Genomic DNA, 15,482 nt, shown 5'->3' on the forward strand with positions numbered 1-15,482 from the left:
AAAGACCCCAAATAGCCAAAGGAATGTTGAAAAAGAAAAGCAAAGCTGGTGGCATCACAATTCCGGACTTCAAGCTCTATTACAAAGCTGTCATCATCAAGACAGTATGTCTTGGCACAAAAACAGACACATAGATCAATGGAACAGAATAGAGAGCCCAGAAATGGACCCTCAACTCTATGGTCAACTAATCTTTGACAAAGCAGGAAAGAATGTCCAATGGAAAAAAGACAGTCTCTTCAACAAATGGTGCTGGGAAAATTGGACAGCCGCATGCAGAAGAATGAAACTGGACCATTTTCTTACACCACACACAAAAATAGACTCAAAATGAATGAAGGACCTCAATGTGAGACAAAATCCTTGAGGAGAACACAGGCAGCAACCTCTTCGACCTCAGCCTCAGCAACTTCTTCCAAGAAACATTGCCAAAGGCAAGGGAAACAAGGGCAAAAATGAACTAGTGGGACTTCATCAAGATAAAAACCTTTTGCAAAGCAAAGGAAACAGTCAACAAAACCAAAAGACAACCGACAGAGTGGGAGAAGATATTTGCAAATGACATATCAGATAAAGGGCTAGTATCCAGAATCCATAAAGAACTTATCAAACTCAACACCCAAAGAACAAATGATCCAATCAAGAAATGGGCAGAAGACATGAACAGACATTTTTCCAAAGAGGACATCCAAATGGCCAACAGACACATGAAAAAGTGCTCAACATCGCTCGGCATCAGGGAAATTGAAATCAAAACCTCAATGAGATACCACCTCACACCAGTCAGAATGGCTAAAATTAACAAGTCAGGAAATGACAGATGTTGGCGGGGATGCGGAGAAAGGGGAACCCTCCTACACTGTTGGTGGGAATGCAAGCTACCAAATTGAATTTTTAAAAAGATCCCAAATATATGGTACAAATACTAAGTATGAGGCATAGTAATAAAGAGACAATATCCAGTTGGCAGTGAAGAAAAAAGTGTATTACCACCCAAGTGATAACTAACTTAAGCTCCACTTTTTCCCACTATTTTATAACTGCTTTTAATCCACCCCAAACCAACAAGACAGACTTGCATTTTGAATATCATCAGCAGAAAATGTTTGCTTTTGCTAAAATACCTTCTCATCTCTGACATTTGAAAGATAAAGCAGCCCTCAAACTTCAGCTGTGGGCTTTAGCCACAGGAGCCCAAGAAGGCCTCTTGGCAGTGGTCATGGCCTTGGTTGAGAACTGTGTGTGTTTATCTGTTTAGGAAGGGCCTCCACCAGCTGAAATAACAAAATCATCTCCACTTCACTCATTGTCAGGGCACACTGCTAATGTGTCTTAATCAAAATCTCCCTCTACAAGATTTACTGCGCTTGAGTCTCCTCTCTTTTGTCTCAAAGTCAGGAGGAAGGGAATCAAGCTGCCCTCCCCTTTGAGATGAGCAGGATCGCTGGCTTCCTGGAAACCAAACCTGAAATAGAGGCAGAAGCCCTTTCATCTAATTGAGAAAGTCTTCCCGGTCACCTTAAACCTTTTCTGTAGGGAGACAAGCCCCATATAAAGGGTTTTCTGGCCTTTGAAAATGGCCTGCCAAACACCATTCTTGTGCCTTACCCAGCTGTTATTAAGCTGCCTACTAGGCACAGATCCCTGAGAACTGACAGGCTGCAGATTTCCCTGGAAGGCTTAAGCCTCTGCAATCATCAAGAGAAGGAGCTGCTTTGCCCAAACAGGCCCCAAAGCAGACAGGGGAAACTGTCTTCCTTATATGGTGAAAAGTGCCCTGTCCCTTTAAGGCCAAGAGACTTGGCTGCAGACGGTCCCTGGGAAGTTTGCCGGCAGCCCCATCCGTGTGTCTGATCCTTGCAGCTGTGCAGGTGAGTTCCCAAACCTTGTTTCCCCAGTTTACCCTCTACAACATCTCTCTTGACAGGGCGGGTTGGAAAAGCTGTTATCTAGGGCTAGAGAATTTCAGGGTCAGCAGGGGTGGTGTTTGGAGAAGTTTGAGTTGAAGGAAAAAACAAGGTTACTAGGGTAACGTGCAGTAATGCAGCGGGGAGGATGCTTCTAACTTCCAGTGGGGAAGAGGCATCAAGGTTACACCGGGCTCTGAGGCATTCCAGAACAGGGCAGGGGAAACAAATTCAGCAGAGGAAGAGGGACAGATTCTAGGTAAAAGCCTGCAGGGTTAAGTTTAAGATCCTGAGCAAGAGAACCTGGTCAACTGCAAGTTTAAACCAAACATAGCTGGGAGGAAATAATGTTTCTGCAAGTGCTAAAGGCTTTGCAGGAGCCGCAGCTACAGGGCTGACTGCAGATGAGAAAGTATATCCGAATGTTGGCAATGTCTACTGGCATAGAAGCTGCAGCCTTAACCCTTCTTGCAGCTGGCTGTTTAACAGGTAGGGTTGGACTGCACAAAGCACGAGAGGATGGGGGTGCCGGTGCATGTATGGGGGACTGCAGTAGAAGACTAAATAAATGAATAAGATGGTGATTGTGGAAGCGCATCTCTGGTATCCCCACAGTACCACCTGCAGAGAAGAGAGATTTTCTAAGCTTGCAAATTCATGTCGTCTGCAAGCAAAGGGCTGGAAGAAGTCTCATTTAAACTGATTACTGCTCTGTTATTTACTAATTCAGCTTCCTGATTCCCACCCCCCTCCCACCCAGCCGCCTAAGATATTGATTTGAAATTAACCAATAGAACTTTTTAACAGCATGTGTCTGTGAAAGGCTGAGATGTATACAGTTGGGGCTGGGATTTTATTGATAGGATAAAAAGAGGTGGGCATGGCATATGAAGAGAAACACTTGATGGTCATTTTACAGTGTATCCCAAAGCCTTTAAACGGAGCCCGTTCATCAGCTAGAGCCGAAAAAGAAGTCCACCCAGGAATTTACAAAGGGAGATGCCAAATTAATAGGGCTTGGGGTTGTCTTCCCTCCTAGTTGAATCTAGGGCCATTCATCACTCGGAGGCCAGTGATTTCTTTACAGTTGTTGTGTGGGGGAGTGAACATAGATGCTGGATTAACATTCCTTACATACTCCATGCCTTTAAAAAATGTTCATTCATCTGAGTATTCACTGATGAATTCTTTTTATTTTTAACAAGTGCTCTATCCCTTGTTTTCTGAAGACAGAATGTTCATGAAAAAAGATTGCTTTATCAACAGGGGTTCTTTAGTGCAAGAGTTCCTCTCTTCTCACTTCTGATGGGTGGGCAAAATGGTGATTATCACTTGCTGAATAGCAAGATCTATTGATTCTGAAAAATCACAAGACTCCACTTGGGCCTTACTCCTTCGGAAACGCTGATGCCCTGAGCAAAAAGTTACCGCGTTTGGGTTCACAATTTGGAAGAGAGCAGGGTGCGAGAGTCTAACTTTGCTTCATTTTGTATCAAGCTAAATCCAGAAAGCAGTGTCAAATACACTGCTTTCAAATATCAATGCTACCAAGAAAAACAAAAGCCCATCCCCAAAGCTGGAAAATCTCTCAAAGTAACATACTGTGATCTTTCATAAGCTAAATCAAGGCATGGAAAAGGAAAAACAATGTGGCTTCCTGAACATTTCACACAGTGACCTTCAGTCTCATATTGACTTTACAACTTCAGGCAAGCTTTTTAGTTTATCTGTGCCTCAGTTTTCTCACCATTAAAATTGTGCGTTCTTGGGAGGGACTTTCAGTGGAGTGGAGAAATCAGTTACTGGAATTGAACAGATGCAGGTTACATTTTCAGTCCCTTCATTTATTCCATAACCTTAGGCGAGTTACACCACCAGTCTGAGCCTTGGTTTCCTGTTTGTAAAGAGAGTAGATAATTAACAATGTGAAAAGAATTAGAGGAACCTGAACCCAGAAGAGCCTCCATAAATGTGACTTTTTTTTTTCCTTTTTCTATGACTTAGGAAACTATATTGTTCCTTGGGGGAGGAAATGTGTTATGAGAACGGAAACCAGCTCCACAGCACAACTTTAGAACCATAGTTAATTCACCCCCTCTTCCTACCCTCCTACAAAAAAAGATGCCCATCTTCCTAGGAAACCCACTCTAGTTATTAACCAGGTTCATGGGAAGTTCTTCTTAAAGCAAACCCTCTTCCACGAATTTTGTGTTCAGAGATATGAAGAACAGTTGATTGGTTTCCTTTGGTATAAAAATATTCTGTATGTTTGAAGAACAATAGCAAGCCCTCTTAGAATCTCAGCAAAGGTGATCTATCCAAAAGAAAGTTTAAAAGCATTTTTGAAGGACATTTTTTTTGTTATTATGAGGCACCTGTTTCCAGTGTTTCCCTAATAACCAATTGCTATTTTTTAGTAAAATCTCCTAACACATTCACACAGCTGTCATTAAGAACATGGGTAGTGTTAATTTTACAGTTTTCGTTGTTCACTTCAAGCCAAGAACAGTGTGACTTACTGGCAAGAGGGCTGTGTATAACATACTTTTAAAATGAAAACATTCTCTCCAGTAGTTTGGAAAGGTGGTGATCAATTTCAGCAGCAGAAACATTCCATTGGAAGTACAGTGCATACATCAGCTGGGAATTAAGAGCTGTCATTTTAACTAAATTAAGGGAAGTTCGCCCCTATAGCTGATCTTCTAGTTGTAGATTCACTACCACCTCTGTCAGGACGCTGGTGTTTAGGATCCACAGTTGGCCACTTAAAGTAGCTGTGGGACCCTGGGCTAGTTCCTTGCTGTGTCTGAGCCTCCGTTCTACATGCTGCGTTATGGAAATGATAATGATATGTATGCACACGATTGTGGGAAAGGCAGGAAAGTTGGCAGTGTAGGTGCTCAATAATTACGTTGGAGCTGAGTGTCTGATAGTCTCTAACAAGATCCTCCTTGTACTTTAATAAGATACTGGCCTTAGATCTTGTCTTTACCCTTTAGAACATTCTGCAAGTGAGAATGTTTCTAAGGATGTGTAAATTAAATTTTTAATGAAAACTTAAGTTTCTAATGAGGTGGAACCGAAGAGAAGTAGGTGGTAAGGCAATCTAGATCTTGCTGCAGGGGTTAACTTTGGAAACAGGTTTAACAGGTGTGACCCTGGTGGGTCACACGGGACCTCAGATTGATTATATTCTTTTTTTTTAAAGATTTTATTTATTTATTTGACAGAGAGAGACAGCGAGAGAGGGAACACAAGCAGGGGGAGTGGGAGAGGAAGAAGCAGGCTTCCCGCAGAGCAGGGAGCCTGATGCGAGCGAGGCTCGATCCCAGGACCCTGAGATCATGACCTGAGCCGAAGGCAGCCGCTTAACCGACTGAGCCACCCAGGTGCCCCTGATTATGTTCTTTAAAAAATATTTTTAACTTTCGGCTGCATGGGAAATACTTGTGTGTCTGGAAGAAGGAGGTGGCATGGGGGAAAGCAAGTGGTCTAGATGCAACAGCTGGAGTTGCATCTCTCAACACACCTCCTCCCACTCCCACCCCCGACCCCCATTCATCCTGAGCTGTCAGATGCTGTTTTTTTCAAGAAATTGCCAAGCTGGGGAAGCTTGAGGAAGTGTCTAGACCAACTTCTTGCCCTCAATCAAAGCTGCATCCAAAATTACCAAAACCAATGGCCACCTGCCTCTGCTCAAGGAAAGAGCCTTTCAAGTTCAGTTCTATTGTCTACCTGCGCTGGGGCTGCCTTTGGGAAGTTACCCCTTTACTAACTTGGTAATACAAGCCCATTTTCTCTTAGCGTGCTCTGCTCTGTCCTGTGTATCATGGCAAGTTGCTGGCCTGCCTGGGGAAAGTTGCCACTGGGGGCGGGAGGTGGTGCTGATAGGGTCACAGCCTCTTTGAGGGGCAGCACTCCTTGATACCTCTCTAACTAATCACCAGGTGAGCAAACATTCTTCTCCCCTGACATCATCACTTCTGTTTTCCCTCCCTGTCCTTCTCTTTATTGCAGTGGTTCCTAAACTAGAGACAGTGTGCCTCAGAATTACCTGGAGAGTTTGTTAGCATACAGAATGTTGGGACCCATCTTCAGAGCTTCTGATTTGTAGGTCTGGGCTGGGGCCTGAACATCTGCAATTTGTAACAAGTTCACAGGTGATCTGGGAACTACTTTGGGAACCACTCCTCTAGTCCAATGCTAAATCTCACTCTAGTGTTTCTAGTGACCTGCACCCCTTCCACCTTCCAAAATTATACCTGCTCCATTCTTGAGAGTGAAATAGAGCCTTCTCCTAACCACAGTTAAATATTACTATTTATTGAATTCTAATTGTAACAAGCACTGTGCTTACACACCTTACATCCATTATTTGTAATTTCCCCAACAACCCTACAAGTCTGATAACATGAAACGAACAGAAAGAGGGTAAAAAGCCAAGGCCTCATAAGTGACAAAAAACAGATACGGTATTTAAACTCAGATTTATCTGGAAAGATGGGCTCTTTCTGCTATTCCAAGGCTGGCAATAGATGTTTAACTTGTATGTCAACTCTGATACATTGGGAGCAGCTGCCTGGAGCACTGGGTTGAACAGTCCCACGGGGACTGGGTGCTCAGCAGGAGGGAGTTCTGGAATCAGTGAGCCACACACACCAAGGGTGCAGGAGTGGAGGGGGGCAACACGGGGGCCGTGTATTTGCCATTCCTACATTATGCTTCATTCACGGATCAGTTTTGTTAGTTACTAGAATTAGATGAGAGATGAGTATTCAAATTTGTTCCATAGGGAACAATAAAACTTATATTTCCTTTTCTCTCCCCTTCTCTGAAGGTGAATCTAAGTCTTTGAGCCTAGATTTGAGAAGGTATGATAACCTGTAAAATAAAATGAAATGCAACTGTTATATAGATAGTGGTCATCACATGGGCATTTAACTTGAAAGTGGTGGGGACAAGGGAACTATGTTAATTATGGACTTTGTATGTTGTGTGTCTTTTTGTGTGACCTCTCTAATGGATTGCTTTATACTGAATAATCCACTGTGACTTAATAAGGAGGTAATGACATTTCTAGTTTTGTTCCTCCCTCCATCATTCACATTCAGTGTGGGATTTGTTATTTTTAGTATCTCAGTGCTTTATCTGAAAAATGAGTTTGATAATCCTTTTCTGCTTCTTCCTAACATTTATTATGTATGTGATTAAATGACATATAACTTCATGGCATCTATTTTATTCAGTCAATAGATATTTATAAAAATGTATGCCTGGGTGCTGGGATATAGCAGCAAACAAAACAGACTGCTCTCATGGAACTTACATTCTAGAAGGAGGGAAAGACAGTAAACAAATAAAGAAGAAAATTGTGTATGGTGGTAAGTGTGCATGGTGAGAGTGTGTGTGTGTGTTGCTGTTTTAGGTGGTGGTCAAGGAAGGCCTTTCTGAAGAAGTAACATTTAAGCTAGGACTTGAAAGTGGAAAAGAGCCAAACATGGATAGTCTGGGAGTGGAACAGTCCAGGCAGAGAGAAGTCTATGCAAAGATCCTGAGGTTGAAGGTAAGCAGGGGCCAGATCAAGTAAGCTAACAGCAGTTTTCAGCTTGGGGTGATGGGACCCTCCCCAACCCTGACTGGAGTGGTGGTGATTTGGATGCAAAATGCTGGAGTTGAACACAGAGCACAATTGACTTTTAATGGGCAGGGACCAGGGATGCTAACATCTTGCACTGCTTGGGATGGACTCACATGAGACTTGCCCTGCTCATGCTGTGCTGCAGATATTGTTCCTACTGAGAAATCCTGAGAGCCTCTAAGGCCCACATAAGAAGTCTGAATTGTATCCTAACTACATTGGGAAGCTATTGAAGAGTTGTAAGCTTTAAAAAAAAATGATCTTTTTTTTTTCTTTTTTTTCTTTTAGTTTATTATGTTACGTTAATCACCATACATTACATCATTAGTTTTTGATGTAGTGTTCCATGATTCATTGAAAAAAAATGATCTTTAAAAGATCACTTTGGCTACCGAGTGAAAAGTCAATCCTATAGGGACAAAGGTGAAAGCAGGGATGGTCAGTAGGCAGCTCTTTCAATAGTCCAGACACGATGGCGGCCTGGGCAGGGCTGGAATGGTGGGGTTTGGGGAAGAATTTTCACCTTCAAGAAGACTGCTAGCTAAATGCAAACTCCTGTTTTCCATGACATACCTATGTTATCCTTTTCTTTTTTTGAAAGAGAGATTTTTCAGTTCCAGAATCAGCTGGTTTCCTCTATATTCATTTAAGAGAATCTTTGCAGCACCAAATGACAGTAGACCTTGCTCTTTCAAATGCAAGTCCTCATCCCCTTGCTCTTTAACCTTGGGGATCCGTGTGCATTTCAAGTTGTTCATAGCTCAGAAAGGTAATCTATTTGATTTAGGCTTTTAAAAAGAGATAAAATTACATGTGCTTCTTGAATAACAATATATGATTTCTCTCCCTGAAGGGTCAATAGGAATTAGCCTGCCTATATCATTTCACAAAACCAGTGCCTAATCGCGTGAATAACAGGGACCAAGTCTACATTTATTCTGCTGAAAGAGAAACATTAAGTGAATATCAAAATCTCTTGAAGAGATTGCAGGCATTGCAGTCCTAATTTTACTTGAGCAGTAAAGCCTTGCAGATAGTTTTCAGGTGCATCAGCTCCTCCCCCACAAAGGCAGTTCAGCTTCCAGAATTTTAGTGAACCCCCCTCACTGCTATCTTCTCTCTCCTCATCACCATCTCTTCTCACTGCACCCCCACTGCAAATGGCCCCCAGAATGCTCCAGGGTTCATCTCCAGAGGAACCCACCTCTCACGTACTGGGGTGGGCGGGCGGGGTGGGGGGGGAGCATCCTGGCTTCCAGGCTGACCTGAAGGGGCTGGCTGGAGGAGCGAGAGGAGGCAGCTGTCTGGAGGCCTTACCCACACCAGTGAATGGTTTCACTGAGTGTGGAAGTCAGGAGGTGGGTCTTCCCACCAGCATCTTGTGTTCTGAGAACAGAGGAGGGTAGTCGCCAAAGGAACACAGGGGACTGGATGTGGGACCCGTGGAACAATCCGCCACAGCCTCCAGCTGGAGCTGATGAAGCCAAGTACTTCCCGACCACATCCTGCCTGCCAATTTCTAGATGAAAGTGAAGAAGAGAATCAGTGAAGAAGTGGTGAGATAAGAACCACCCCCCAATTAAATCTTTAAACCCATCACCCAATCACGACAAGCCAGGCTCCCAGGAAATAAAATATCAAGTGATCTCACTTGCCTGGAAAAGCCAAGGAGGAGGAAGTTCTGCCTTCATCTCTGGGCACACGTGTCATCCTGCAAGGGGTGGGCCACTTTGCTGCCGGCCCCAGAAGGGGAAACCAGAATCATGTATAAGGAAGGAAAGAGCAAATGGTTTGTGCTAGTAAGTCCTGTCCCAGCTACCAACTAGCCATGCAAATTTGGAGAGGGTCACCTTCTTGAACTTGAGAAATAGGGTTGATCAAAAGTTCTTTCAGACTCTGATGGGCCCTGAGACCATACTTCATAATTCAGCTCAAGGTCTTCACTGCTTCCCTAAGACCTCTTGCAAACCAAACCATCCACCTCCCCAAGTCCTATTTCTCTCTCTTCTGAATTAATAACTTTCTTCATGCTGTCCCCATTGGCTCCCTTAACACAACTAGACCATTATCGCTTTTCTTTCTTTCTTTGCACATCTCTGTCCCTCTAGTAGCTCTTAAGCTCCTCTGAAGAGAGTCACTAATGCCGTAGTTTTGTTTTTCTTTAGAATCTCCAGTGCTGGAACACCTGGGTGGCTCAGTCAGTTAAATGTCTGCCTTCGGCTCAGGTCATGATCCCAGAGTCCTGGGATCGAGTCCCGCATCGGGCTCCTTGCTCAGCGGGGAGCCTGCTTCTCCCTCTGCCTGCTACCCACCCTGCTTGTGTGCTTTCTCTCTCTCTCTGTCTCTCTCTCTGACAAATAAATAAATAAAATCTTAAAAAAAAAGAATCTCCAGTGCTTAGCACTATACCTGACACTTATTAGATGTTCAATAAACGCTTGCTGTTGAATGAATGGAAAGAGAGGATATAAAAATAGAGAAGAATGAGCCCAAACCAATTCAAAGCTCAAGAGCCAGCTTTTGCTAAAAGCCATATATTTTGCCCATAACATCCTGGACTTAGAGTTAAAAAGAGAAAGAGAGCAAGAGAGAGAAAGAAAGGGAGAGAGAGAGAAGAAAGAGGGAATTTTAGATATTGTAGCAATAATTTGCAGATATCACAGCTTCTAATACCCTGTGTCTCCACTGACTTATACCAGTTTCACAGGATTTTAGAAATACTAGAGTTTTACTTAGACTTTATGGAATGTCTTATATTTATAAAGAGCTAGTATAAAATTGCTAAGTAGGTGGGTAAAGGGGGCCAATTGTATGGTGGTGGATGGTAAGTAGACTTGGTGATCGCTGGGTAGTGGATACAGATGTCTAATGATAATGTTGCATACCTAAAGCTTATATAACGTTATATCCAATTCTTCCCCAATTAAAAAAAATCCTGAGTAGAAATTTCCAGATGTCTCTCTATAACTTCATGCCTCTTTAAGCTATTCCCAGAAAAAAAAAAAATCAGAAAGTTTAAAACTGCCTGCATCTTGTCTTTAAAAGCTTTGATCCTTCACTTATTTAACTTGTAAACTTCATGGCCTCATAATTGCTGAAGAACCTAGGGAGGGCCATGTGGGATGGAACCCCTTGTGTAGCCAAATTACTAACACAGTTAAGCCTTGCAGGGGTGGTGCTGAGAAGTGAGGGAGTGGGGACTCACAGCAGAGGTGGCCTGGAGTAGGACAAACCTAAGCCTGGTCTAGTTCCAGGAGTTTGGATTTGAGGGGAATTGAGATAGGGCACATTGTCCAAACTTTGGGCAGTGGCCAAATGCTTGATGAGTTCAGCCTAACCAGGGAGGACCATGCACAAGTGCTTCAGCCTCTTGAAAGGGGTCAAGCGGTGCCTGGGTGGTGCAGTCAGTTAAGCCACTGACTCTTGGTTTCCGCTCAGGTCGTGATCTTAGGGTCGTGAGATTGAGCCCAGTATCGGGCTCTGTGCTCAGCATGGCGTCTGCTTAAGACTCTCTCTACCCCTGCCCCCCTGCTCTCTCTCTCTCTCAAATAAATAAATAAGTCTTGAAGGAAGGAAGGAAGGAAGGAAGGAAGGGAGGGAGGGAGGAAGGAAGGAAGGAAGGAAGGAAGGGAGGGAGGGAGGGAGGGAGGGAGGGAGGGAGGGAGGAAGGAAGGAAGGGAGAAGGAAAGGCGCCAAAAGGAAAAGGGAAACACAGTTGAATGTGCCTCTTCCTTGAACCAGGCACTGAGGAGAAGATGCTGCCACTGGATCCACCCCAGGGCTGGGGCAAGATGACACTGCCCCCAAAAGTGTGGCATCGATAATGCTGTCCCCAAAGGATACTGAATTCCAAGATACTGTCCACAAGATGAAGAATAACGGACGTCTCCGCTTCATCACAGTGATGGGCCATGTATGGCTCATCCATCCATTTTCCTAAGCCCCGTTTCCAACTTGAGCAACAAGTGTTATGAACTCAATGATTTTTAATTTTCCTGTCCACTGTGTAAAGAAGCAAGTCCCAGGGCGCCTGGGTGGCTCAGTCATTAAGGGTCTGCCTTCGGCTCAGGTCATGATCCCAGGGTCCTGGGATCGAGCCCCGCATTGGGCTCCCTGCTCTGCGGGAGTCTGCTTCTCCCTCAGCCTGCCGCTCCCCCTTGCTTGTGTTCCCTCTCTCACTGTCTCTCTCTCTGTCAAATAAATAAATAAAATCTTTAAAAAAAAAAAAAGAAGCAAGTCCCTTTGGCCCTTATTAGTGCTGTCCTGGGGGTGGGGTAGAGGACAGTGGTGAGTATTCAACTATAGGTTTAATGACAATACTAAACCTCATTCAAACCAAAAAGAGCAGATTTTTGGTAAGTTCCAGGGGGTCTTATCTAAGGGGCACACCAGGAAAAGCCCCTGGGAAGCAGGGGAGACTGTTGACCACAAGGGCTATTAGAGGTGTCATATCAGGAGCATACGTTTGCTCGTGACTCTGAGCTGCTAGCCAGGGCACGTGATTGCCCCAAGTAGCTAGTGTCAGTTGAAGGCCCCACAGGCCACCTGGCCAACAAAATGGATGACGAGGCAGCAATACCATGGGGTAACTTAGCCAAACTCTCAACAATACCTTACAGTTAAACCATAAGGAAAGGCAAGGGATTAAGCTCAATTTTAAGATAGTGTCGTGAAGTGGAAGAGAGAGGCAGAGAGAAAAATGTGATCAAGGTAGGATACCCAGAGGGCTTCAAGGATGCCAAAACGATCTGACTTAAAATGGAGAGGTGGGGAAGGCTGGTGTTCATTTTATCATTATTCTTTAAACTGTGCATATATGTATTTATATCCTGCCTTGTATGTATGATATATTTTAAAGTAAAGAGATAAAGTTAACTCCCTCCAATAAATGGAGACCCAGTGTCTGAAAGAAATTAGGAACTAAAAACAGTTGTCCAAATAAAGCCAATAAGACCTTCAGTGAAAATTTAAAACAGAAACCATAGAACCAGTACAGATGTCAATCTCTCTGTCCCCCCACCACTTCCCCCTCCCCCCTCCCCTCTGCCCCCCCTCCCCTTTCTCATCTCTCCTCTCTCCTTCTTTATCTCTCTGCCTTCACTGGTAAAATTTTTGCTGACTGAGAAAAACTGTGGGAGTGAGGAGCATTAGAACTTATCTACAAATTACACTGGAAGAAAATAAATCCCCTGTGCCCCCCCCCCCCCTCCCGCTGGCCAGGGCAGGAGTGATTTAGCACACTTTCTTTTCCAAAGTTGAAAGGTTAAAAATAATGTGTACTCTCTGGAAGCTGTTGTTCTAGCACAAGGTGGCCATTGGACAGAAGCCTGTTTAACATCAGAATGTATTCAGTGGGGCTATGGGACCGCGCTGTGCCGTAAGCAGCTTGCCCTGCCTTCTGCCTGCCTTTCCCTGTGTTGCTGCCCATGCTAGGGCTCTCCGTTATGCTCTGTACACCAGCTCAGTATTTCTTATTTTGCTTCACTCTTTACATGCCTCACATAGCTCATTTTTTTTCTTGAGCCCTAGCTTAGCCAAGTTCCCTATATTTGGTTCCTTTGATCTTTCTGTTAAAATCAATCTCTTCCTCTAATTATTTTCTGTTCCACTTCTTTGAACCCCTTCCAGCTGCCTCCATGTCTCAAGAAGCCAGGTGTTTATTAAGAATCTGGATGAGGTTCAGGCAGAATCAGGTAGATGCAGCTGCTTGCCCCCAGGTCACTTGTTGACTCCTCTTCAAACAGCAGAGATGGTTTTACTAAAGGCACCTGACATTCCAGAGCAGTGAACACCGCCCTGCACGCAGCAGGTGCTCTGTAAGTAATTACAGAATGGGGAAATTGATTGGGATCTCTTTTAAATGGGCTAGGCTATATTCGAACTTACACTTAATTTGCTTCCCCATCCCACCCTCAGCCCAGGTCTCTTTCTGCTTTCAGGTTTTTCTTTCTCTTCTCGTAGTTATTTCATAGCTTATTTCTTCAATGCTTTTACACATTTTCAAATTAAATTTCCTTGTGTTTCCTGCCCATGTATTTAACTTCATAGTTTAATTCATTTCATGAGATTTTGCTAGTAACCTTGTTTACCAAATTAGTGTTATTTTTAAGTTATTCTGTTCTACCCCTTTCCTTAAATAACGGATAATCATTTTCATATTGTCTTATATTTAATTTCTGTTTATTAGGTAGACTTTGCTTCTGTATTTGTTAATTTTCAGTGTTTTTCTAATTAGCCACAGTACAAGATTCATCATATCCTGTGGTTCCAACACAGATTTGGGTGGAGAAAAAAGACCATTGTCTTCAAATAATATGATGTCTGAGATTTGCTTCAAAATAATCTAGGGGGGGTGGGGGGATATGGAGGGTTATAGGGGAAATAAGATTGCCATGGATTGATTGATAGTTGCCAGAGCCGGGGGATGGGTACGTGAGGGTTCATTATACTTTTCAATTATGTAAATGTTTGAAGTGTTTCCATAATAAAAATTTATTTTTAAAAGAATCAAAAGAATATAGATAGATACAGAATCCATCCTATGAATTATCTTAGAACTCCAGCTGTCCTTGTCATTGTCATTTATTGGTTCAGCCATCCTTCTAAATTCATTGTGAAGTTTAGCACTTGCTTCTCTTCTTCCTTTCTTTCCAAACTCTCGTTCTCACCTGGGACATTTCCTGGTGCTGGTGTTTGACTTGTTCAATGCCTCACATCTGCGACGGTAATCATCTGCACTTCTACTCTTTGTCAGCAGCCCACTATCCCTTGATTATATTTTAAGTCTTTTCTAAAATGATGCAGATTTCTTGTGTGCTGTCCAGCACTCTAGCTAAGGCTTTCAGGCTATGTTTTGATACAGAATTCACTTTTTCTCAACATCAATCAAAACATAAAACACATATATAATCCAGCCATTTCTGGTTTACAGTCCTTCAGGTCCCTATCAATTTCAAGTTCAAATCCAAGTTTAGTATTTTTCACATCCAGCTCTTGCTTTCCTACCGTTTCTAGCCTTTTCTCTACTATTCTCTTGTATATATTCACACTGTCTTTTCTAGTTATACCAAATCTCTTTTATTTGTAGGTAAGAGACCATGCTTTCTTACACCTCCAAACTTTCGACCATACTATTCCCTGAGATTGGAATGTCCTTTCATCAGTTGGCCCCTGGGGAACTTCTGCAACTTTTGTTTGTCCCTCAAAACTCAATTCGAGCATCACTCCTTTGGGAAGGCTTTCCTGAGCTGTCCACATTGAGTTAAATGCTCCCTCCAATATCTTCTTTCATAGCACTCTTTGACCATGCCCACCCACATACTTTGAAACCCAAATGAAATCATGGATATTCTTTGTTTCCTTTTAAACTGTAAACTCTTTGACCTCTTTCAACTCTTTCTCTCTAAAGTCCAACCCAGTCCCTGGCACACAGTAGGTCTTTGAATGAATGAGTAATTGAATGAACAGAAGAATGGATAAATGAGTGCTGTTATCTCCTTAAGGTAGCACCTCCCTCCCCAACAGGTAGGGCTCTAGGTCAAAGCTCTTGGTCCTGGGCAGTCCCTGGGCAGTCTTTGCCTCCTAACTGCCCTTCTTAACCCTCCTGACCCATCTGGTTCTAGCTGTAACCCAATTGTCCCTGTTTCTGCTGAGCCCTTCCTATTTGGTGCTTCTTCCAAGTGACTGTTTCCCAGAGTGTGGTACACAATAATTTATAGGTGATACTCAGACAAGTGTCTTTTGATGGGCTTGTATTTATAATCATGTATGTTTGAGGAGGGGGAAACGAGCACATAAAACCTGTGATATCACAGAGAATATTGCTCAGGATGAAACAAATATAGGTAGTGCCATGGTAATCAACTTTACCTGGACCTCATGGACCAGAGGCAAGGTGCTCAAATATAATCATCAATGTTCCAAACCCTCAGTAACTG

The 15,482-nt window shown here is 43.3% G+C and overlaps 1 protein-coding gene across 1 annotated transcript in view; it reads left to right on the forward strand.

The window, feature by feature from the left end:
• Positions 1–7,217: 7,217 nt before the first annotated feature.
• LOC116628940 (schwannomin-interacting protein 1) overlaps positions 7,218–15,482 on the forward strand; it is a 139,320-nt gene continuing 131,055 nt past the window's right edge. The window contains exon 1 of the mRNA XM_032399250.1: positions 7,218–7,470. Within this exon, the coding sequence (XP_032255141.1) occupies positions 7,405–7,470 (66 nt within the window). The 5' untranslated portion in view covers positions 7,218–7,404. The remainder of the gene's footprint in view (positions 7,471–15,482) is intronic.

The sequence above is a fragment of the Phoca vitulina genome, unplaced genomic scaffold (genome assembly GCF_004348235.1).
Source record: "Phoca vitulina isolate PV1807 unplaced genomic scaffold, GSC_HSeal_1.0 scaffold145, whole genome shotgun sequence".
In the NCBI taxonomy this organism is placed as follows: domain Eukaryota; kingdom Metazoa; phylum Chordata; class Mammalia; order Carnivora; family Phocidae; genus Phoca; species Phoca vitulina.